Source organism: Ranitomeya variabilis, chromosome 7 (genome assembly GCF_051348905.1).
Source record: "Ranitomeya variabilis isolate aRanVar5 chromosome 7, aRanVar5.hap1, whole genome shotgun sequence".
Classification (NCBI taxonomy): Eukaryota; Metazoa; Chordata; class Amphibia; order Anura; family Dendrobatidae; genus Ranitomeya; species Ranitomeya variabilis.
In genome coordinates, this window is record NC_135238.1 from 162589898 (window position 1) to 162615999 (window position 26102).

A 26102-nucleotide genomic window follows, 5' to 3' on the forward strand; every position below is an offset into this window, starting at 1 on the left:
AAGTTTGCAAAAATTACTACATTCCTGTTTTTTTTCAGTCAAGATGGGGTGCAGAGTGTACATTAATGAGAAAAAAAAAATTAACTTTTTTGAATTTACCAAATGGCTGCAATGAAACAAAGATTAAAAAAGGTAAAGGGGTCTGAATACTTTCCGTACCCACTGTATATATTGTAACAACTACTGTTTAATAGTGCATGGGTTTCTGTCTCCAGCAATAGTGTTATATTGCCAATAATACATTGTTTAAAAAAAGGGAAATCAGGAACTTCCTGCTCACAGTGTGTGTAGCTGGAGCACAGTTTAACTTTCAATTTGCAAGCTGACATACAAGAGGCCAAGATCCTAAGCTATGATAAATACCAGTTGTAAGCTGTGCTATCTTTATTCCTGAAAAAAAAAATTCACTGTTGAAGGGCTGGAAAGTACAGAGATTAATCTGCTGTCGACACTACTTGTATTCTACTTAAATAATTCTGGGGCATACTTATCTAGCACTTTGAATTGTGTCATTCTTTGTTATTTCCTCCTAAAAAAAGTTTGATAATATATTGACCACTGGGGGTAGTATTTCCTTTGTCCCTACACACGTGAATTGTGTCAGCTCCGATTGGACAGTACAGAGTGTCCAGTCACCGCCTCCCCTGTATCTGGTAACCCCCAATTGTCACTTAATTCATAAACTTGGAAGAGGAATAACAAAGAACAACGCAATGTAGAGTTCTGAGAAAAGATACTTTGAAATTGTGACATAATGAGAAATACAATTGCTTATTAAAACGGACATATCAGGAGAAATGACAGATCCTTGTAAGTGAAAATCAAGTCATAATGAATGAAATAGAAGGTTATCAGACGTCTGATCGAAAACCACCACTGATTTCCTGAATATAAGGGCTGAAGCTAATTGGCACTGAGTAGAAATTACTGTTACTGGAAATATGGCAAAATAATTTAAGCACATTGTCATTGATTTAAATGGCTCTATGAGTGTCAGACATTCATTCAATGAAGACAGAGGAAGCAGCTGCACACTTAAAGGCACGTGGACATGCTTCAAATAGGATTTATTATCAATATTTCATATCCACTGCTTACACTGTGGTATTACCCTAAGGGCTTGTTCACACGATCCTTTTTTTTTTTTTTGCTGCGGATCTGCAGCGGATTTTCAGCTGCGGATCCGCAGACGTTTTCCATGCAGAGTACAGTACAATGTAACCCTATGGAAAACAAAATCCGCTATGCCCACGATCCTTTTTTCCGCTCGAAAATCCGCGCTGATTTTCTGCGGAAAAAAAGAAGTAGCATGTCACTTCTTTCTGCGGATTCTGCTGCGGGTTTCCACCTGCCCCAATAGGAAACTGCAGTTGGAAACCCGCAGTGGAATCCGCAGTAGAAACAGGACAAAAAATCGCAGTGGAAAACCACCGCGGATTTGCACTGCGGGTTCTCAAAATCAGGACCTGAAAAATTCGCAGGAAAAAAAGGATCGTGTGAACATAGCCTAAAGTTTCGGGTGAAGACCCTTCATTACATTCATTACAGTATAGGCTATGTTCAGTGCATATAGGTCTAAGGGGTCCAAGCTGCAGGGTGGGATTACCCCCAAACAGGGACAACCAGGATCCAGCTGTATCATGGCCAGCGGTGCGCATGCGCTAGCCTCCAGGTGTACAGTAAGATTGCAAGGTGGATAATTCACATCATTTTAAAACATTACAGGAGTTGTCAAGAATGATCAGGCCCTATGCATCGGATGACTCGGTATTAATTTACATGCAAAAAGAGACAATAAGATTTGGATTTCCTGTATAGAGTTGTGCTCAAACGTTTACATACATATGATTTAAAAAGAGAAAACACAGTAGTTTGACAATAAATGCCTTCACCCAACCAATAACCGTGAGTGGAGAAAAAGTTTTGGCGTTATCATTTATATTCCCTGAAAAAAGGCCAAGAAAGCAAAAATTCTGCAGGGTTTGTAAACTTTTGAGCACAACTGTATATAGGTTGGATGCAATTTTAAACAAAACAAAGTTCAGAAGTGCCTAAAACTCATAATACAGCAAAGCAGAAACACATATCTGCTTTCATAAAGTAAATAAGTAATACAAATGATTAAAAATTCATAATCTTAATAAATGCCAGCGTTTTCAGATTTGGTCATCATTAAAAGGTGAAAGGCTAAGTGCACTATTTTTTGGCTAAAAAATATCTAAATTAAAAATGAAGTAAACATTTAACCCCTCCTTTTCTCCATCTGGATAACGTAGGACACTTCGTCTTTTAAAGAAGCACTCCCGTGAGGTTTTTTTTCTCATTCAATCTGGGTATATGTGCATGTAATGCCAGGTGCGTGTGTCAGTCTACTCGCCTAACGCCGCCTTCTCCGGGATCCAGCGCCATTCTGATCCTTTTCTCAGTGACATAACCACCCTTCAGACCCGACAGATCATGCAGAGCGGGATCACTATTCTACCTGCTGCAGAACTAGCAGTTCTCTGAATGATGAGCCCTGCATAACCCCGCCCACACCACTGATTGGTGGCTTTCTGCCTATTCACAGTGTAAACGTAGGCTGGGGGCGGGATTACACAGAGCAGGATGACCTCTTGGCATGAGACAAATAGTCCTCTAGTGATAGTCTTCTCCTGAGAAAACAGTGACTTTATTGAAACTACTACAAGTAGCCTAGTAAGAAGACCCATCGCTGGAATCAGGGTCTCGGTCCCTACATTATGCTGCTCTCAAATTAAATAACAAAAACCTGGTGGCAGATTCCTTTTAAACTCTCGTCTTCTATTAAAAAAGTTATTTGATTATTTCTTGCCACTTTTGCTTGAAGGCAAGCTGGGTGACAGTCAAAATAACTTCACCGGAACTGTCACCCAGCTTTCCTAAAATTAACTGGAAAAAATAGAAGCGCATTATTATATTACTACATATAGGAGTAGATTTTCCTGTGCAACAATTTATATAGGAGCTTTAAAGGGAGTCGTTAATGACACTAATTGATACATACATTTTCATGTCCGCTAGTATTATTCTTTGCTCAATTCATGCTCCTATATTGTAATTTTAATGAAAACACAGCACACAAATATTTCTTACCTATCTGGGCAGACTTGGTAATGCTATTCAAGGCTGCAAGTAACTGGGTTCCCAGCCTCTTCACATTCTGCAGATCATCAAACATTGAGTAAGAAAGGTCCATGAGGTAGTAGAGGTCGACAGGATAGCCTTCCGCTCTTCGAAATTTGACAATAAACTCTCCGGTCTCATCTGATGATGTTAGAAAACAATATTAACTTACATAAACAAAGTATACAATGGTCCTATAGACAGAATATAATGACCAACAAGATAGTTAGGGGACGTAGGGGCTCAGAAATTATATTTAGTTACCAGAAAGCTATCAAACAAACGATCACTAACCACTGATGTTATGTATTAGAAAAACATTATTTTTTTAAAGAAGAATAAACGTAAAAGAACATTTCATTTAAAGGTCACTGGAACTGCAGAATCGTCCAGTGCGGGTGATCAATGAGTGGAACAGGCTGCCATGAGAGATGGTGAGTTCTCCTTCAGTGGAAGTCTTCAAACTGAGGCTGGACAGACATCTGTCTGAGATGGTTTAGTGAGTCCTGCATTGAGCAGAGGCTGGACGCGATGACCCTGGAGGGCCCTTTCAACTCTAACATTCTATGATTCTATGGTGAGTTCTCCTTCAATGGAAGTCTTCTAACAGAGGCTGGACAGACATCTGTCTGAGATGGTTTAGTGAATCCTGCATTGAGCCGGGGGTTGGACACGATGACCCTGGAGGGCCCTTCCAACTCTACCATTCTATGATTCTATGGTGAGTTCTCCTTCAATGGAAGTCTTCTAACAGAGGCTGGACAGACATATGTCTGAGATGGTTTAGTGAATCCTGCATTGAGCAGGGGGTTGTACACGATGACCCTGGAGGTCCGTTCCAACTCTCACATTCTATGATTCTATGATAGCATGTATCAGCTGTCAGTTTCCCTATAACCTTAAGTCATTTTTTTGATAATGCATTCCCTTTAATAATTTAAGCAAAGTAATTTCCATTTTGTTCCAGTTTTTAGTAGTTGTTTTACCTGGTCGCAATTGCAAGTCAATTTCTTTAGGAGTCAGCTGTACGTTGTCATCGAGGGGTGGCTCCCTTGTAAACAAAATTTCACTTCTAGGTTCAATGATGTCTCCCTCACAGCCGAGACTGAGAAGTTTCTTACTGGTGTCACATCGTACCGAATCGGGTTCCCCTGGTTTGGTGAAGTTCTAAAAATCAGACATTAAAGAAATCAGGTATCATTACCAATATGGAGTTATGTAAAACACAAGCACTAGAATAACGTTAGATCTAAGCAGTGCGCATATTACCATGCTCAAGAAGTGAATCACAGTGTCTTTACAATATTATTAAATGGCTCTGAAATCAACATTTATTTTAATCAACATTTATATTAATTGTAATAATCTATTCCCTTTTCTAATATACTTTAATTATGAATTCCCCATCATGCACTCACTATGCTATAGTTTTTTTTTGTCTTTTTCCCCTGCCTCCAATGCATGCTAGGGATACTCAAGTGAGACGTGGGGGCAAAGGCTGCAGTCTCCGCCACCGCCATAGCCCCACCATGAAAGAAGCGCCATCATTGGCCTCCGTTGTAAGGGATGGGCTAGTCCCTACTCTACTGAGCATGTGTTGGTTCCGACGGATGATCAGTGGGATCTAGAATGTGATATCATAAAAGCTCCTGCAGACGTAATGTGGAGGTGTCCGAATACTTTTATACTGGTTATAAGGAAATGGCTGTCCAGAACTACAGAACTATTCTAAAAGGAGCCAAGCCAAGAACCACAGGAACTGGAAAATAACAGCATATTGAATGTTAGTTGGAGAGATTTGTTCTTTGCTTTTGGATATAATTTTGATAAATGTGCCACCCTTTAAACTTACCACCTTCTTGCACCAGGAGCAGTGCGGACCCGACTGGATACATTCCTTACAGGTGTTTGCTTTAATCTTTATACATACTTTAGTTGGGGAGGCTGTAAAGAAATGTAATTTATTGGCATCGTTGTTACGTTTGTATCCATGAAAAAGAGCATTTTACGTCTTTTTTAAATTTATTTCATTCATTGTTAGCTTGCATTTACTTTAAACACCTATTTCTGAAAATGGGTTCTAATATAAGTTTCTAAAATGGTCCGAGTCAGAGGTGGGAGTAGGAGGTCCACTTTAAAGGCAATTTGTCGCCAAGTTATTGACACCTAATGTGAGAGAAGCATGATGTAGGCGCAGAGAACTTGATTCCACCAATGTGCCGCTTACATGTCTGCTTGCTATAGCTTTTATAAAATCACAGTTTTATCAGCAGGAGATTATCACTAGAGGACTAGTAAACCTGCATGTAGTCCTCAGTATTCATTAGCTCTGTATAACCTCACCCCATCACTGAATTCACAGTAGAGAGCGTGACCACTTAAGGTGCATAGGGTAACAAGAACACCAAATCCGGCCCTGAATATAATAAGAATATAATAATCATCTCCGTTATCCCCTATTGCGTGTGCGTTTCATGTTTTACAAGACTAGGGAGGGGAGAACAGTGAGGTATTCCAAGAGTCTTTGACTATTGACTTTACGGGGTCCACATATTCCAAATAGCATCCCAAACCTGGAACCCTGGAACCCCGGAGTACGAGCAGATCAATAACTCAAAGCTGAAAATAAAGACTGGAACAAAAAAGCTAAATTATTTAGGTCTTAGTAACCTTTAAGGGTACAGATAAACAAATCTGAGGCTGCCCTTTTATTGTTTTAATAAAAAAAAAAAGTGGGCAGCCGCAGGCTGGTGATTTTATTAAATGTAAATGAATGTCAAAAGTGCTCGTGAGTGCTCTGAAGGTCCCTGATAGCCCCCAATGCTCTATGAAAGCTGGACCTGCACTTCCGAGTTGTGGGATCTCACCATGCTCAGCTGGACCCCACATCCCTCCACAGTGACAGAGCGGGATCCCTCTCTTTGCAGTAGTCCATTGTTGTCGGGTATTTCACTACGTTGTTACTGAATGTCATTGCAGTGGTTAACATTTGATATAAGCTTCGTACAGGATGTGGCGGCTCTGGGCTACTGCAAAGAGGAAGATCTCGCTCTGTCATTGCGACACCTGTATGCTGATATCCCACAACCCAGAGGTCTGTACCAGAGTCGGGCCATTTTGGGGGCATTAATGAAACTTTTGATACTAACTTATATTTTGTAAAATCACCGGTCTGGGGCTACCCATTATTTTATTAAATAAAAAACCTAGCCCCAGACTGGTGACAGGTGCTCCTTAACCACTATGAAAACGCATTTGTTCTTACAGAGTTAGGAAAGGGAGAAAGTCAGGTATTCCTTCCAATAAGGGTACATTCAATTGATCCACCTAATTTATCGGGCCAGTCGGTGTCGGACTAGGGTGCCAAGGGCCCACCAGTAACCAACTCCAGGACCCCACTTTTCAGCTAAATGCAAGTGTGACATTATCCTCAATGACAAATGTATATATCAATGTACTGGGTAGACTATTATATGGATAAGATGCTGCTGTCTGTACCTAGTGATTCATGAATATTGTGCCACATACTGCTCATATAAGAGGGTGGTGGCCCACCGGAGGATTCTCCTGCTCTCCTGTGGGACAGTCCAAACCTGGACCAGTCGCATCCACAAATAGTGAACGTGACTGGCTTCGAGTGCCTGATACAGGACCTGCCTGCTTTTTACATGCTGTGCTCCAGTCTGAAAATTGGTCCAGCCTAGTCCATGCTGCGAAATAGTCCATGTGAGCTGGCACATAAGTTGGGTTGATGGGCTGTACGTTTTCCAAACTCGGCACACAGACAAAAAATGCTTTCGTCTCCACATACCCTAATTGATAGATTTTATTTGTGAAATATACCACTGACGTGTAGGTTCTCCTGTCCTAAAAAATACTCACCAAATTGGGAAGTGAATATTTCAGCTTGAATTAACAGGAAGACAATGCACCACAACATTTCCTGAAATAAACAAATACTTTGTTAGCCCAAAGACAAACAAGATGATGTTGAATCCCATAACGAAGTTCTTTTTCGTCGAGATTATATTGAACACGAACACAGTGGATTCTTCCAGCTTCGTATAACATTTTTTTTTACAGATCCAAGAATTTCATTGGACATTAAACAATAGGGAAATACTATCCAAAAGTCATAAATTTATATCCAAATTCTGTATTGAACTTTTTTTGTTCTAATGAAAACTTTTAGAAACCAGTGTGGTTATGTGGGGTGTAAGAGCTGTGGTTGACCAAACATTTCCCCTACAAAGCGTGGCTGTAAAAATCAGCTTTCTGTTTTAGCTTATAGAGAGGGGTAGTCCTCATAAGACAACTTCCTTTTTAAAGGGTTAACAGCGGTCTCTGTTTACTTCCCTATACCTGAGCATATCCCGACTACTCACATGACCCCTGCCACCAATTACTGGCATCACCTCTGAGTTCAGTGATTGGCTGCAGCAGTCACGTGGTTTAACAGCATGTGATCAGTTGCAGGCGAGTGAATAGACTCTGTAGGAGCATGGCATTAAATGGAGGAGTAATGCTTCCTATGTTATTTTCTAAGCTTTCCCTGACTTTATAAAAATAAACATATCCTGGAAAACCTTTAAAATCCGCTGGAACCACAGTGATCTCACCCCTCCTCTGAAAAGCAGGTCACTGTCAATAGACAATGGACTCAAAAAGCTGTGGTGTGCTGTGGTTAGCTTTCTGAGCTCTGCTGCCAGCCATATCCACAAACTGTGATTGTGTCACAACTGCTGCACCTAGTAAACTAAATGACACATCGTTGGAATCAGGGTCACTTTCCCTACATTATGCTGTTCTCAGATGAGGTAGCAAAAACCTGGTGACAGATTCCCTTTAAACTAGCAGTAATGTCACAGTATAGGGATAGTACACACAATAATGTCACAGCATACAAATAATGCAGTGATATCACAGCATAAAAATAATACAAACAGGTGCATTACAATTAAGAGGTTTTCATCTCCTCATGCAATTGTTTCTGGGGTGCACCTCCAAAGGTGACATGCTGCATGGGTGGTCGGCCTGTCCACGTGTATGTTGCTTTTAGTCAATTTAGCCCATTCTATATTCCATACTCCTCTTACTAGATCTCTAAGAAACTTTACGGCATCAGAAATCATCTACTTGGTCTCAATACAAACTTCTCACTTTTCTCTTTTCAGCAACAAAGCAAATGATAGCCCATGCTTGAAAAAAAAACCTTCACATTCTCAGAATTTTTAGCCCGTGCAGAAAACTTTATGAGTGACCAATGTGCAGCTTATGTGTCCTAAATTTTCCAAGACCTGGGACTCGTGGACAACATATGCTCAGCGGCAGCGCCATTTGTCAGGCACCAGACTTTACTTTGGCCAATTACATAACATAGCGCATTATATCAGTATCAGCTGCTGGTTCTTATTTTCCTTGTGCCCACCATCGCCCTCCCTCATCCACTTTGCCCTTCATCAGTTCTTCATTTTATACTACTGTACAGTAAATGCCAATGTTTTGTTATTGTTCGACTAAACAATAGTCATGTAAATTACTGATGTTGTATGGAAGATTTTATGTTTAGTTATATTAGTCCTCAGTATAAATGAGTACACCCCAACAAACTTGTCAGAAAACCTTTAGTTTAGTTTCAGAATCAATATTTTCTATGGGATATGTGTGGCAGTGACAAGTATTATATGTGAGGGACGCTATGTATCCCCTAGGATGCGCATAGAAGCGTATTAAGGCCACTGGAGTGCATTGCAGTCATAGATATAGCGGTGGTTGCAATGCAGAATAAAAGTAAGTGTGGTCTTGGACAAGTTATTGGCCCAAGGCAGATTTAAGAAAACCTGGCAGGGGCTTTTATTTTTGGAGTGAACTACAGGATGGTAGTGGGGCGGTTCGCTCCCTCCAGGCCGGATCTTACAAGTGACTCATGGCCACAGATTCCATTTTAAAACCCTGCAGCAAAGGGTTGGGTGCGTCCGTCTTGGTTTGCAAACTGAAGAGTAGGTGGCTCTGTAAGATTCGGCTTGTGTGAAGCAACATGGAGCCAAGTGAAGCCAAAACACCTGGCACCCCTCAGTGTGACATGGCGGCGCAGTCGCCCACGGCAACCGGTCTCGGATACGGACTGTCTTGACGCCCTGGCTGCGATCCAGAGGATACCATTGGTTTTCCATTTGTGAGTTACCGTATAAACTCATGTATAAGCTGAGTTTTTCAGCATATTTTTTTGTGCTGAAAACGCCCCCCTCGGCTTATACACGACTCACGGTCCCAGAAAGCCGGCGGGGGAGCGGCGGAGCAGCGGGTCACAGAGGTCGGAGACGGCGACCGTGGCTAAAACCTGTGCCGCTGCTGTAACAGTGCACAGTGCCAGCTGCAGCCACCGGTTTCCAACACTCATCATACTCACCTACCAGCGCACCCTTGGTGCTGGCACTGCATCTCGTTCCAGCCGCTAGCACCTGCAGCTCTTCCAGCTGAGCGATCATGTGGTACCACTCCTTAAGGTAATGAATATGCATGCCTCTCCACTCCAGTAGGCGTGGAGCACATTTTCATTACCTTAATGAGTGGTACCACATGATCGCTTGGCAGGAAGAGCTGCTGGAAGCCGGAACAAGATGCAGTGTCACCAAGGGAGCGCAGACAGGTAAATAAGATGTTTTTTTTTTTTTACAGGAATCATACATAGGGATAAGGAGCCATGCACACCAGGACAGGGACTGGGGAGCCATGCACTCCAGGACAGGGACTGGGGAGCCGTGCACACTAGGACAGGGACTGGGGAGTCATGCACACCAGGACAAGAACTGGGGAGCCGTGCACATTAGGACAGGGATTAGGGAGCCATGCACACTAGGACAGGGATTGGGGAGCCATGCGCACCAGGACAGGGACTGGGGAGCCATGCATACAATGACAGGGACTGGAGAACCATGCATACAAGGACAGGGATGGGGGAGCCATGCATACAATGACAGGGACTGGGGAGCCATGCATTCAAGGACAGGGATGGGGGAGCCATGCATACAAGGACAGGGATGGGGGAGCCATGCATACAATGACAGGGATGGGGAGCCATGCATACAAGGACGAGGATGGGGAGCCATGCATACAATGACAGGGACTGGGGAGCCAAGCATACAATGACAGGGACTGGGGAGCTGTTGTGAATTCTGTTCTCGAGCTCCCTCCTGTGGTTATGAATGGTACTTCGGTGAGTTCTGTTCATGGACTCCCTCTGGTGGCTGTGAGTGGAGCTGCTGGTTCTGAGGTTCCTTCTCCAGCTGATCTCGTTCAGGCCTTGGCTGGCTGCTCTATTTAACTCCACTCAGAGCTTTACTTGATGCCAGCTGTCAATGTCCTAGTACTGGTTCAGTTCTCTTGGATCTTTCAGATGACCGTGAGTCGGTGCGGTGGTTTCTTTTGCACACTCTGCGTGGTTTTTTGTTAGTTTTTTATGCTGACCGCAAAGATACCTTTTCTATCCTCTGTCTGTTTAGTCAGTCTGGCCTCCTATGCTGAAATCTATTTCATTCCTGTGTTTGTGACTTCCATCTTAACTCACAGTCAATATATGTGGGGGCTGCCTATTTCTTTGGGGAATTTCTATGAGGCAAGGTAGGCTGTATTTTCTATCTTAGGGGTAGTTAGCTCTTAGGCTGTGAAGAGGCGTCTAGGCAGAGTCAGGAACGCTCCACGGCTATTTCTAGTTGTTGTGATAGGATTAGGGGTTGCGGTCAGCAGAGCTCCCACTTCCCAGAGCTCGTCCCGTATTGCTAGTTTGCTCATCTGGTCATTTCTAGTGCTCCTAACCACCAGCCAAACATAACAGTAAATAGACAGGTCATCTGAAAGATCCAAGAGAACTGAACCAGTACTAGGACATTGACAGCTGGCATCAAGTAAAGCTCTGAGTGGAGTTAAATAGAGCAGCCAGCCAAGGCCTGAACGAGATCAGCTGAAGAAGGAATCTCAGAACCAGCAGCTCCACTCACAGCCACCAGAGGGAGTCCATGAACAGAACTCACCGAAGTACCATTCATAACCACAGGAGGGAGCTCGAGAACAGAATTCACAACAGGGAGCCATGCATACAATGACAGGAACTGGGGAGCCATGCATACCACGATAGGGATGAGGGGACAATGCATACCCGGCTTATACTCAAGTCAATATGTTTACCCAGTTTTTCATGGCAAAAGTAGGTGCCTCGGCTTATACTCGGGTCGGCTTATACTTGAGTATATACGGTTCTTTGGACACTTTGTTTTGAACTTTCCTGTGGTCACTGCCTGTCTGTCGCACTGCACCATCCTCGCTGCGCTACAGATACCATACTACAAAATGGTCCCACAAATGTGGGTCATTGATTGCAAACAAGGTTTGTTATTTTACACACCAAAAAAGTAATTTTATGTGGTTTTATGTGGAGCTACATGAGTGCTGCTGGTGTCGGGGAGATACAATTCATTGATTCATGAATTCACAGATGTACTGCTCTATACTGAAAGATAAGATGTTCCCATAGCTCCATGCCCTGGGTAGACGTGCACTTGTCCAACATGACAATGATCCAAAACGCACATATGTTACATTTCTGACGAAGAACAGGGTGACATTGATTCAGTGGCCAATTGCCTCTTGATCTGAACCCAATCGGACACCTATGGGGAATTCTGAAGAGACAAGTTGAGCATCACTTTCCATCCAGCGTCCAGGCTTTAAGAGAGCTCGTTCTTGAAGAATGAAATAAAATAATAGATGTTACAGTATGTCCCCAACTTGTTCATTCCATGCCTTGAAGACTTGGTGCGGTCCTTAAAAATAATCGAGATCATACAAAATACTAGATGTAAGAGTTTTTCTTGTGGGGTGTATTTATTTTTGCATCAACTAATTTCAGTAAAGTTGAAGATTTTGTGGTGAAAGTTATATTATTAACCTTACTTTCAGGTTGTGGGTTAAAAAATGTTCTATGAAACTCAGTCTTGTCAAAATTGTGGAAATTGTTCTTGTGTTTAGTGAGATATTGATTAAAATCTTATTTTTCAAAGTGGGTGTACCCATTCATGCTGAGCACTGTATATCAGCAGTAGTTTCCCCTTTAAAACTGCGGTTTTTGCCTTCCTCTGGATCAACATGTTAGGCTATGGGTGGAATTAGATGGACTTATAGTCTTCTTTCAACCTTAAATACTATGTTACTATGTATAAAAGGTAAGAAAATTAGGCTACATACACACATCTGTCTATTTTTGTATTTGTGTAATATGGACCATTTTTCTGTCATGTGTCATTCATATTGGTTGGGATGAACTGTCATTAATAGCCCACAATTTCAAGAAATGCCCTCACTTGCTTCTTGGCAAGCGGTTGCGGCCACTTCTGAATCACCTCAATCTTATTTATCTGTGGTTTAATTTCACACCTTCCCACGACATAGCCTAGGTACTTGGCCTCTTCCTTCCCTATGGCACACTTTTTCGGATTTATGGTGAACCCCGCACTTCTTAAAGCATCAAGAACCAACTGTACCTTTGACAGATGACTGGCCCAGTCAGGGCTAAAGACCATTATGTCATCAAGGTACGCTGCAGCATACTTCTTATGCGGAGCTAGGATCTGATTCATCGCCCTCTGGAAGGTGGCCGGGGCGCCCTGCAGACCGAAGGGCATTCTCGTGTATTGAAAATACCCATCAGGCGTTGAGAAGGCTGTTTTCCCTTTGGCACTCTGGGACATGGGGATCTGCCAATAGCCCTTCGTCAGATCCAGGGTTGTAATGTATCTCGCTGGTCTAAGTCTCTCAATGAGTTTGTCCACATGAGGCATCAGGTAAGCGTCAAAATTAGAGACTTTTAATCCAGCTTGCGGCAGTCGTTGCAAAACCGCCACTCACCGTCAGCCTTTGGTGCGAGGATGGTGGGACTCAACCGTCCACTTTTCGACTCCTCTATCACCCGAAGTCTAGCATCCTTTTCACCTCATTGGATATCACCTCGCTTCGTGCTTCCGGAATTCTATAGGGCTTGAGGTTCACCCTAACATGCAACTCTGAGACTAGGTCCCGGTTCTGCTGCAACAACTCCCGACACTGTTGTTTCTGGGCCGGCGTCAGAGTCTCTGCAATGGTGACATCGTCTATTGTGATTTTGGGACTGGCTCCCAGGCAAGGGGTGTCCAGCGGTTCTCGATCTCGACAGAATTTGATCAAGTTCACGTGATAGACATTGTGCGGCTTCCTTCACCCCGGCTGGTGTACTTTGTAATTAACTTTACCCAGTTTTTCCACCACCTCGTATGGGCCTTGCCACTTGGCTATGAACTTGCTCTCCACTGTGGAGATAAGCACTAGCATGCGGTCCCCAGGCTGGAACTGCCTCAGCCTCGCTGATCGGTTATACATCCTTGCCTGTGCCTCCTGTGCCTGGAGAAGATGCTCCTACACGATAGACATCACTTTTGCCATTCTCTCCTGCAGCTGGGCAACATGCTTTATGATGCTCCTGTGTGGCTTGACCTCAGCTTCCCATGTTTCCTTGGCGATGTCCAGGAGCCCTCGCAGAGCTCGAATGGCAAGAAGCCAGTAGAGGCCTGGGAAACTTCCCTGATGGAAAAGAGCAAAACGGAAGCAGGTAGTCCCAGTCTCGACCATCCTTCTTAATGACCTTTTTGAGCTTGGCTTTCAAGGTTTTATGGAAGCGGTCTGTGGATGGTACACTGAGGTTTGCAGCTGGGCAATCTGGAGGACCCAACACAGTTCTTTCATTACCTTGCTCATGAAGGAGGTTCCCTGGTCTGTCAAAATCTCCTTCGGCAGGCCTGTCCTAGCAAAAATATGGACAAGTTCCTGGGCAATACTCTTAGCTGAAGAGTTCCTAAGGGGTACTGCTTCAGGGTACTGGGTCGCATAGTCCATGACTGTGACACCGCCAGCAGATCAGGTCTTTAGCAGCAGCCATTGGTAGCCCCTCAGCGACTCCTTGGGACATTGGACTCCCCCCAGTGGTGGCTCTGTTAACCCTCTTTGGGACTCGGGCTCCCACTTGGTATCTCATTATGGAGATGTACTATCCCCTGGCTTTCTCCGGGACCTCTCGACCACATGGTACCTTTCTACGAGGCCCACCAAGTCATCCGCATTCCAAGGGCCTCCTTGGGAAACCCAGGTCTGCACTGGCCAGGGAAGTGAGTGAACAAATCTGTCCATGATGACTTGCTCCACCATCTGAGCTGCAGTGGAGGACTCCGGCTGCAACCATTTCTGGACCAAATGCAGCAAGTCAAACATTTGTGAGCAGGGAGGTTTGTCACCACGATACGCCCAGTGATGAACTCTTTGGGCTCTGACAGACATAGCGTGCCACTGAGCGTGCCAATATCTCTGTTTTCAACTTGGCATATTCCCCGGGCATCCTGCAAGGCCAAGTCAAAATAACTTTCTGGGGTTCACCTGTCAGATAGGGGGCCAATAGCTCCACCCACAGCTCCGGGGGCAGCCTCTCCCACTCTACAAACCATTCAAAAACAGTCAAAAATGCCTCTATATCATCCTCTGGGGTCATCTTTTGCATGGCTCGTCTTACCGCTTTCCAGACGCACGAGTCATCACCTTGATGTGGGGGAGGGGCAGTTTCTCTGCTGCAGACATCTCCCACCAGGAGTTTCATCTGCCTTTGCTGTTGTTGTGTGACGCCCCACAGTCCTGGTCGCCACAGTGGCATTGCTTTCCTAACTGGGAGAGTGATGTCACGCGTGGAAGCGAAGGAAGATCTCTTTCACCAGATAATCACCATACACACTACATGCTCATACTCCAGGCCAGAAGGGGGAGCTCTGAACCCAGATTAAGGGGAACTTCCCTAAATTCTGGTATGGAGTGAAAGTACGTCAAGCAGTCTGTCAAAGGACAGAGAAGAGAGCAGTCAGACCTTGAGTGTCGGAAGGACTGAAGGGGCCATGCAGCCAGAGTTGCTACAGCTCCTGGAGAAAGAGAGAGAATACGAAAGAAAGAATATTGTTTAGTGAGTGTGCAGGAGAAGGAAGCACAGGAGAGTGACACCAGGGGAGCATATCAGCGTTTGGGCTACCTCCCTGGCTGAGCGCAGATTCCGGTAGCTGGAAGACCGAGGCTGTGTCAGACTCTAAGAGGCATAGCAGAAACCGGCAGGACAGCTGGATTATTTTAAGTAACCTGTCCGCCCTAATACCCAGGAGGCACAGTGGCGCATAGAGCCCGGGTCGTGATAGAGACCCTGTAAAAAGACTCGAACCACCTATCAAACTGATTTTTCTTGCAATTTTGCTGCATTTTTTGCTGTGTTTTTGGCATGTTAGATTTGTCTCGTATGCATGCTGATAAAGTTTAGTGCAAAAAAAAAAAGTCACCTATTTTTCAAAATCAGGTTTTGGCACAAAAACGCAGCAAAGCCTGATACCTGCATTTCTGCTGCAGATTTTCAGTGTTTTTTTCACTACCCATTCATTTCATGCTGAAAAAGCCATGAAAGAAGTGAAATGCTCTATTGTGTAAAAGAACATGCAAAGCACAAAATACTGATGGCAAAAAAGAAGCTGCGTGCATGATATTTTTGAAATCTCATTGACAGAGCTGGTACTGTAAAACGCAGCTGAAAATTTAAATTAAAAAAAACATTAAAAAAAATGCTGAAAAAAAGCATAGTGTGAACATAGCCTTAACAGAAAAATGAAAACTAGAAAAAAATTATATAGCAAAAGAGACATCAAGGAGTTAAAATGTAACAAAACTTATATCCAGAGATGTAATTCAACAGTTATACTTTGTGCCACATGTTTAAATAGTTCAATGAAGCATAAATTGCAAATGTGATCCATGCATCCTTTGTTCTAAAGATTTATTTAGTTAAGACAAAGTTTGTGCAAATTTCATTGTTAAACAAAACAAAGTCGGCATGTAAAACAAGTTAATTCAATAACGGCATAGTAGTCATTGACTTAAATACTTATGAAGCCTTAGGCCAGGAGCTCATAGACTGATACAGACCAGGCAACGTTTCAGAATGATTCCATTCTCAAGCTATAAGCAAGAAGACAGTCTCTAGGAGGCTGATGTGGTGACCAGATGATTAGAACAGTGGACACATTAAAATGGTCAAAAACTTGTACAAAAAATAAATTATTTTTATTGCCAGAAAAAATAGATAACCCCAAAAATGATATTTCTTTCATGTTCTGTTTTTTTTTTCTGGATATTTTTGGTGTGCTAAAACAGAACTGCTAAGTAAGACATTTAAAGATAGATACCAGGTATCCATAAACCACTACAACTCACAAATAAAATCAATAAAGTTTATTGAAAAATAATATAAAAACACACATAACAAACAAAAAACATATATATGAGGTATTCAAAAAGAGGATGTGTCAAGCCAAAAAAGAAGGAGAGCAGTGGTAATAAGTCAAGCAATCATATAGGGTAGTAGGTATGTATTAGTCCTAAACAGAGAATCTGCCAAACATCCTATAAATTCATCACCATTAGTATAAACATTTATCCGGATGGTGGAGACTATTACTGGGACTGCCCATATAACAAGTAAAATAACAGCTCAATGCTTACCCATTTGATGTTGTAGAAAAGGTCAGAGATACCACCGCACTGACTACCCCGACGCGCGTTTCACCCACGTGATTTCTCAAGGGGAGTGTAGCAGTTGTCCCTCCTATATACTCACAATTACTCACATATTAGCCAGTGAAAATCTCATATGCGAAGATACCCCCATGTGCATGGATTCTGGCACTCTCATCCGGCGCACATCGGAGGAGGAAGTGCCTCCTTGATGTAATTGACGCGCACCGGTAGTTAAAAGAGGCCTTTAGCAAAGCAGTTGCAATAGGTTACGAGTGTGCATGCATTCACTGGCGCCATTTTCAAGAAGTCCTACGGAAGCCACCATATTTCCTGATCGAAATAGTAAAATAAGTCCGCATAAGTAAACCGTGTTCCCATCATACTTAATTAAACTGCATAAGTGAAAAGTGAAAGTGCTAAAGTGCATGATAAAGGAAGAGTTAATTATGCACTTAAATTAAGTATTATGGGAACACTGTTTACTTATACGGACTTATTTTACTATTTGGATCAGGAAATATGGTGGCTTCCGTAGGACTCCTTGAAAATGGCACCCGTGAGTGCATGCGCACTCGAAACCTATCGCCCCTGCATTGATAAAGGCCTCTTTTAACTACCGGTGCACGTCAATGACGTCAAGGAGGCACTTCATCCTCCGACGTGCGCCGTATGAGAGTGCCGGAATCCATGCACCTGGTGACGTGGGGGCGTCTTCGTATGCACGATTTTCACTGGCTAATATGTGAGTAATTGTGAGTATATAGGACAGGGACAGGAGGGGACAACTGGCACACTCCTGTTGAGAAAGCACATGGGTGAAACGCGCGTCGGGGTAGTCAGTGCGGTGGTATCTGTGAACTTTTCTACAACATCAAATGGGTAAGCATTGAGCTGTTATTTTTCTTGTTATATGGGCAGTCCCAGTAATAGTCTCCACCATCCGGATAAATGTTTATACTAATGGTGATGAATTTATAGGATGTTTGGCAGATTCTCTGTTTCGGACTAATACATACCTACTACCCTATATGATTGCTTGACTTATTACCACTGCTCTCCTTATTTTTTGGCTTGGCACATCCTCTTTTTGAATACCTCTTATATATGTTTTTTGTTTGTTATGTGTGTTTTTATATTATTTTTCAATAAACTTTACTGATTTTATTTGTGAGTTGTAGTAGTTTATGCATAACTACTGTAGTATCCATCTTTAGGCGATACATTGATTCACCCACTATAGACTGATATTTTTTTGTACTAATGGAGAGACAAGCACAGATATGTCTCTAGCTTTTTGAATCTTTATTCTAAATAAGACATTTGCTGTAGTTTCCATACAAGAAAAAAACACACAAAACCCCACTTTTAAATCTTTTAAACTTCCTTTTAACGTATTATTGCACAGATAGTGGTTAATGTGAAAGCAGGAACATATACTGTTTTCTTTCCTGAGCACTTGAGCTAATTGCAGAGTATATGTGCAACTAACATCCATCACTGAAAGGAGAACAATATGGGTCAACCTTAAATTTACTTGCTTAACACCGTGTTCACCCATGGAGGTCATGCTATGGGCATTTAATTTCAATTAATATAGCACCTATGTGAGAATTTAAGATAAACTTTTATTATTATACTTTTAAAATATGTGAAAACCTAGACAGAAAAAGTGGGGTAATGATTTCTTGTGAATACACTCATGCCAATAAAGGATGACAGTATGTGGTACAGTCTACCTTCTTCCACAGTAAAAGACACACATGAAGCTTTATACTCCTAATTAACATCTCCCTTAGGCCACTTTCAGATGTCAGTGTGTCCTGTATGTGTGATGACAGTTTTTACACATATCAGAGACACTTACACATGTCAGTGTGTTTTCACGGACTGCTGTATGACCGTGGGCAAAATACGCTGATATGTACGCTGACAAAGATCTGCTGTGAACTCACTGAGCTGAACTGTGTTGAACTCAGTGACTTTTACTCACGGTGTCAGGGTCACCGCAGTTCAGGCCGGCTGGGAACGCAGCCTCAGTGGCCGGTGGTAACCTTGATGACCTCACCACTAGTCATTGAGGCTGCGCTCACAGCAGCTTATTCATCAGTGGTTCTCAGCCTGGACAGTCGCATTTTTGCACCATCCAGGTTGAAAACTACTTATCCTCAGACATGGATTACGGCATGGGACAGAACGTCAGACAGGTGAGGGATATTGTTGTTTTTTACTTTTGTTTTATTACAGGAGACGAGGGATTCAGTGGAATTAGGCTTTAGATGAGTAGAACTGTGTATTTTATTTTTAAATAAAAATGCAAAAGTGTATTTTGTTTTGATTTAAAATAAAATACTTTATTCTGGCTATGTATATATTTACAAAACAACTATAGGATTAGTAATGGATAGATGTCTTATAGACGCCTCTCCATTACTAATCCATGGGCTCGATGTCACTAGACAATACAAAGGTGACAGCAACCCCACAAATATCAACCCCACTTGCCACCACTTCAGGGCAAGTGGTAAGAGCCGGACAAAGCACCAGAATTGGGGCATCCAAGAGATGTGCCTTTTCTGGGCAGTTGTGGGTTGCTATTTTTAGGCTGGAGGGGGCCTATATCAATGGTACCTTACCAGCCTGAGAATACCAGCCCCCAGGTGTCTGCTTTAGCAAGGCTGGTTGTCAAAAATGGGGGGGACCCGACACCATTTTTAATTTTTTGTTATTTAAATAATTTAAAAAAATCATGGGGACCCTTCTATTTCTGATAACCAGCCTTGCTTAAGCTAACAGCTGAGGGTTGCAGCCTGCAGATGTCAGCTTTGCCTAGCTGGTTATCAAAAATAAAGGGGAACCCAAGCCATTTTTTTATTTATTTATAGCGCAGGCAGTGGCTGATGAATGCTTCCATCAGCCACCACCTGCTCTCACTGTTATTAGGGGAAGCAGGTGTAGGTTGATGGGAGTAGTAGTCCCATTAGCTGCAGCCTGCTCTTGCTGTTGTCAGTTGAAAATAACTCAACATTCACCCCTGTTCATGCTAATCGATGGCAGAGCGGGGAGAATGATGAGAGCGGTCTTCAGCACCTGGCGCCGGGGAACAACACTATCTGTACCACTGCTTCCCAGGCGCTGGCACATGTGATACTGGTGTGGCACATGGTTGCCACATGTTTGCCACAGGTGTTACACACACGGACACTGATATGTCCAGTACTGTTTTTTTCAGGTACCGGAAATAGCAGAACTTGTGAAACTGGCCTTATAAGTTATGCTTCAAAATCAGTGGTATCTTTCTATTAATTAACAACAATTAAAGCACTATAAGTACATAGATGTATATATGTGCATCAACAGTGGTCCATTTTTACATCTACCCGTTACCCTAAGCAAACATCCACATCAACAGTGATCAATAGGACAGTTTGTACAGATAGGTCAATATAGTCATATTTGGTAAAAGTTATAATTTATCAATAGACATCTCTAAATATTGCACGTGTGTCCATCTGTTTACATCAATGTGCATATAGACATTTATCTTATACTGTGAGACAAATGAATATATCTTGGGCCAACCCTTTCATATTGATGAAGACTCATAAAATGGAATGATCTCACTTCATCAATTGGCTTCCTCGCAGACATGTTGGACAGGAGTTGCTTGCATGTGGCATCAGACAGGGAATAGTTGCATGTTGTCAGACCCTATGCACCAAAACTCCCACCATTACAAAGGCAGTCCACAGCTGGCCCTCAACAGCTGCTTGACATCTTGATATTCCCTATGTGCCTCCCATAGGCACAGTGGTGTGACCGGCAAGGCTTCAGTCATCGCTGAACAGTAACTAAAGCCTCGCCTCTATGACTACAACCCGGAGGCTGCTGGGAGGAATAAAGTTCATTTTCTCCCAGTAGCCGGGTTTTCAGTGCAGGCACCTTTGAAACACTATTAACCTGCAGATTGACTCTATATCTGCAGGTTAATAGAGTTTTGGAACATGCCAGGTTCCCTTTAATATATTTCAAGAAAATAGCTGTTTCACATGCAAAACCGAGCGGCTGATCAAAATGATCAAGTGGTTTTGCATGTGAAAAGGCTGTTTCTGTGCAAGATAAATTGATTGTGCAGAGAGAAACACTGGAAAGATCTCAGTGTGATTGCTGTGTCTGAACACAGCTTTAATAAGATGTTTAAACCCATAGGAAAAAAATGGACTACCTAATTAAAAATCTGAATATTAGTAGTCGGTGATTTTCAGTAGTGTGATGTTGTGTCTATGATTCTACAAGGAGGAAACAGCTAAGAAAATGGCTCTTGCTTTGATCACCCTCACTATCAGGCCACGTGGTGAGTTTTTTACCTCAGTATCTGCAAGTCAAAATCAGGAGTGGGTGATAAATACAGAAGAGGTGACGTGTTTCTATTATACTTTTCCTCCGTTTCTTCTTCTCCTAATTTTGGCTGATGTAAAGTTCTGACCAAATACTGAATGTGCATGTGGCCTTAAAAGTGTTTTTGCAGAATTTAAAGTTAAACCCTATCCCTAGCCCTCCCTGAGTCTATTCCACAAGTCCAATATTGAACCACATATCCTCAAAGCACATGTATGTTAAGAAAATACAGATGTAATTATAATTTGCACTTTGACTCTCTAGTTGCTTTCTGCTTTTTGCTGACATTCAATGTACATTTTTTTTTAAATAACGTTAAACATTGTTAAAAATTTTTACCATTTATTTTTTCATTACATGTTTATATAACTATTTTATTATACTAGCTCTACCCCTAACCCTAACCCTAGCCTTAACTCCAGCACTAGCACTATACCTACCTAGTGTTGGAAAAATTGTAAAAATGTAAAATCAGCTCTTAGCGATGAATGAAGACAGTATTAAATTGTGTGATGCATATGACTCAATACTGTTTTCATTCATTTCCTGCTCAGATCGGCATCTCAGTCACTGCCTATGTAGAGCACAGCAGAGGAGATGAGTCTTTCATTGATTACTGTGCTTTGCATACTTAGCGACTGAGATGACAAAGCTCTTTTCATTTTACTGAAAGGTTTGTCACCTCTGATGCTGCCTATGCAGAGCACAGCAGCCAAAGGCAAACCCATCTTGAATGCTGCACTCTGCAGTATCACTGCACTGTTCTAAGAAGAGGGGTGCTTGCATTTGACAGTGGAGTAGGGAAATGGCAAAATTTGGCACACCAATAGACTTTGGTACCCGGGGCAAGTGCCACTGTGCTATGCTATGCTATTGTAAGTGAGGGTCCCAAGAACGATGCTCTGGATCCCAAAACTTGTGCTCTACCAATCCCTGCCTTTAATGGAACAAAGTAGCGCATGTTAAAGGTCTGCTCCATTCATATTCCTTGGGACCTCTAGAAATAGGCAAGTGATTTCTCTGACAGTCCCATAGATGGAGCAATAGTCAGAGATGGGAGTCTGCAGTGCCTGTCTGATTGCAATGTTCCAGTGCCCCTTTCTTCATCTCTATGCGGGCCTTAAAAGGTCCTACGGATAGTGAATAACTTTGTGCTCTGGAATTAACTTTCTAATACCTCCAAGTAACTGCTGCCTTTTATTGCAATGCTTTATATCTTTAACCTCAACAAATTATTTGAGGTTTACATGCTGATCTATATTTTGTCATATTCACACCCGTGCTCTTTCCATGAGCACATTACACAATAGATAAAATCAGAGCCATTTCCACCCACATAAAGCTGACAACATAGAACATATTTTGCATTTAATCTGTCAGATCAAGGACCTTTGGAGTCGTTCACTTGACCCATCTCATACACAGACCTGTTACCCTTACAGTGGGGAAAATAAGTATTTGATACACTGCCGATTTTGCAAGTTTTCCCACCTACAAAGAATGGAGAGGTCTGTAATTTACACCTGTGAGAGACAGAATCTAAAAATAAAAAACAGAAAATCACATTGTATGATTTTTACATTAAATTGCATTTTATTGCATGAAATAAGTATTTGATCACCTACCAACCAGCAAGAAATATGGATCTCACAGATCTGTATGTTTTTCTGTAAGGAGCCCTCCTACTCTGCACTCATCACCTGTATTAATTGTACCAATTTGAACTCTTTACCTGTATAAAATACACCTGTACATACACTCAATCATCACACTCCAACCTCTCCACCATGGCCAAGACCAAAGAGCTCTCTAAGGACATCAGGGACAAAATTGTAGACCTGCACAAGTCTGGGATGGGCTACAGGACCATTGGCAAGCAGATTGATGAGAAGGCAACAACTGTTGGCACAATTATTAGAAAAGGGAAGAAACACAAGATGACTGTCAATCTTCCTCAGTCTGGGGCTCCATGCGAGATCTCGCCTCGTGGGATAAGGATGATGCTGATAAAGGTCAAGAATCAGCCCAAAACTACACAGGAGGGCTTGGCCAATGACCTGAAGAGAGCTGGGACCACATTCTCAAACATTACCATTAGTAACACACTACATAGTCATGGATTAAAATCCTGAAGGGCACCAAGGTCTCCCTACTCACACCAGCACATGTCCAGGCCCATTTGAAATTTACCAATGACTATCTGGATGATCCAGAGGAGGCATGGGAGAAGGTCATATGGTCAGATGAGACCAAAATAGAACTTTTTGGTACCAACTTCACTCGCTGTGTTTGGAGGCGGAACAATAAGCACAACCCCAAAAACACCATCCCAATTGTGAAGCATGGTGGGGAAACATAATAGTTTGGGTGAGCTTTTCTGCAAAGGGGACAGGACGACTGCACCGTAATAAAGGGAGGATGGATGGGGTAATGTATAATGAGATTTTGGCCAACAACCTCCTTCTCTCAGTAAGAGCATTGAATATGGGTCGTGGCTGGGTCTTCCAGCATGACAATGACCCGAAACACACAGCCATAACAACTAAGCAGTGGCTCCGTACAAAGCATTTCAAGGTCCTGGAGTGGCCTAGCCAGTCTCCAGACCTGAGCCCAATAGAAACTCTTTGGAGGGAGCTGAAACTCAATGTTGCTAAGTAACCGCCCAGAAACCTGAAAGATCTGGAGAAGATCTGTATGGAGGAGTGGGCCAAAGTCCCCGCTGCAGTGTGTGCAAACTTGGTCAAGAAGTACAGCAAACGTCTGATCTCAAATTGTAAACAAAGGTTTCTGTACCAAATATTAAGGTCTGTTTTTTATAGTGTCAAAAATCTCTTTCATGCAATAAAATGCAAATTAATTATATAAAACTCGTACTGTACAATGTGATTTTATGGATTTTTTTTACGATTCTGTCTCTCACAGTTGAAGTATATCTATGATAAAAATTATAGATCTTTCCATTATTTGTAGGTGGGAAAACTTGCAAAATTGGCAGTTTATCAAATACTTATTTTCCCCACTGTATGCGCAACATGCATATCAGAGTACATAGAACATGAGGTGAGAAAAACGTAGACACTATTTTCTCAGGCCCTGGGGTATTGTGAGTCTGAGTCATGTGGAGCCTAACAAAAATCACACCATTTTGTGGTTTCCATACATGCAATTTTTATTCATGCCTGTGCTTAGTACATGCCTTGCCTTGCCCATGAACCACATTTTTATTTTTGCTCAGCTTGTACTAGTCTGCTTACACTATGCCTCTGATGATTTAATTTGCAGTTTAGGCATGAAATGCTAATACACTGCTAAAAAAAATAATAAAGGGAACACTAAAATACCACATTCTAGATATCTCTGAATGAAATATTCCAGTTGCAAATTTTTATTCATTGAATAGTGGAATGTGTTCAGAACAATAAAACATAACAATTATCAATGTAAATCAAAATGAATATCCCATGTAGGTCTGGAGTTGGAATGATGCTCAAAATCAAAGTGGAAAATCAAATAACAGGCTTATCCAACTTCAGTGGAAATGCCTCATGACAAGGAAAAGATGCTCAGTGTGTGGCCTCCACGTGCCTGTATGACCTCCCTACTGTACAACGCCTGGACATGCTCCTGATGAGGCGGTGGATGGTCTCCTGAGGGATCTCCTCCCAGACCTGGGCTAAAGCATCCGCCAACTCCTGGACAGTCTGTGGTGCAACGTGACGTTGGTGGATGGAGCGAGACATGATGTCCCAGATGTGCTCAATCGGATTCAGGTCTGGGGAACGGTCGGGTCAGTCCATAGCTTCAATGCCTTCATCTTGCAGCAACTGCTGACACACTCCAGCCACATGAGGTCTGGCATTGTCCTACATTAGGAGGAACCCAGGGCCAACCGCACAAGGATATGTCTCACAAGGGGTCTGAGGATCTCATCTCGGTACCTAATGGCAGTCAGGCTACCTCTGGCGAGCACATGGAGGGCTGTGCGGCCCTCCAAAGAAATGCCACCCCACACCATTACTGACCCACTGCCAAACCAGTCATGCTGAAGGAGGTTGCAGGCAGCAGATCGCTCTCCACGGTGTCTCCAGACTCAGTCACATGTGCTCAGTGTGAACCCACTTTCATCTGTGAAGAGCACAGAGCGCCAGTGGCGAATTTGCCAATCCTGGTGTTTTGTGGCAAATGCCAAGCATCCTGCATAGTGTTGGGCTGTCAGCACAACCCCCATCTGTGGACGTTGGGCACTCAGACTATCCTCATGGAGTCGGTTTCTAACTATTAATGCAGACACACAATAATAATAATAATCTTTATTTTCATATAGCGCTAACATATTCTGCAGCGCTTTACAGTTTTGCACACATTATCATCACTGTCCCCGATGGGGCTCACAATCTAAATTCCCTATCAGTATGTCTCTGAAATGTGGGAGGAAACCAGAGTACCCGGAGGAAACCCACGCAAACACGGGGAGAACATGCAAACTTCTTGCAGATGTTGTCCAAGGTGGGATTAGAACCCAGGACTCCAGCGCTGCAAGGCTGTGGTGCTATCCACTGATGTGCTGCACATTTGTGGCCTGCTGGAGGTCCTACTTGCACAAAGGCAGAGGTAGCGGTCCTTGTCATGATTCCCCAATGGCATGGGAACATCAGAAACACAAAAATAACAGACTAGCTCTCGGGTGATGGAAACTCAAGCTGACCGTGACCTAAGTCTACCACACAACTAACAGTAGCCAGGAAGCATTCCTACGGCTGCCTAGATGCCACGCGCCAGCTGGAGAACTAACTACGCCTGGAAGAGGAAGGAACAGACCTGGCTTACCTCTAGAGAAATTCCCCAAAGATGATAGTAGCCCCCACGTATATTAACGGTGAGTTCAGAGGAAAAGACATACACAGTATGAAGGTAGATTAAGCAAAGCGAGGTCCACTTACTAGATA

The 26102-nt window shown here is 42.8% G+C and overlaps 1 protein-coding gene across 2 annotated transcripts in view; it reads right to left on the bottom strand.

Moving 5' to 3' along the window:
* The window catches only part of ITGB2 (integrin subunit beta 2), a 179742-nt gene that overhangs the window by 78480 nt on the left and 75160 nt on the right, over positions 1-26102 (bottom strand). For both annotated transcript variants that reach the window (XM_077272157.1, XM_077272156.1), the window contains exons 2-5: positions 7027-7087; positions 4997-5088; positions 4131-4311; positions 3115-3285 (exon numbers count right to left, since the gene is read on the bottom strand). In XM_077272157.1, coding sequence (XP_077128272.1) covers positions 3115-3285; positions 4131-4311; positions 4997-5088; positions 7027-7084 — 502 coding nt within the window. In that variant the 5' untranslated portion in view covers positions 7085-7087. The remainder of the gene's footprint in view (positions 1-3114; positions 3286-4130; positions 4312-4996; positions 5089-7026; positions 7088-26102) is intronic.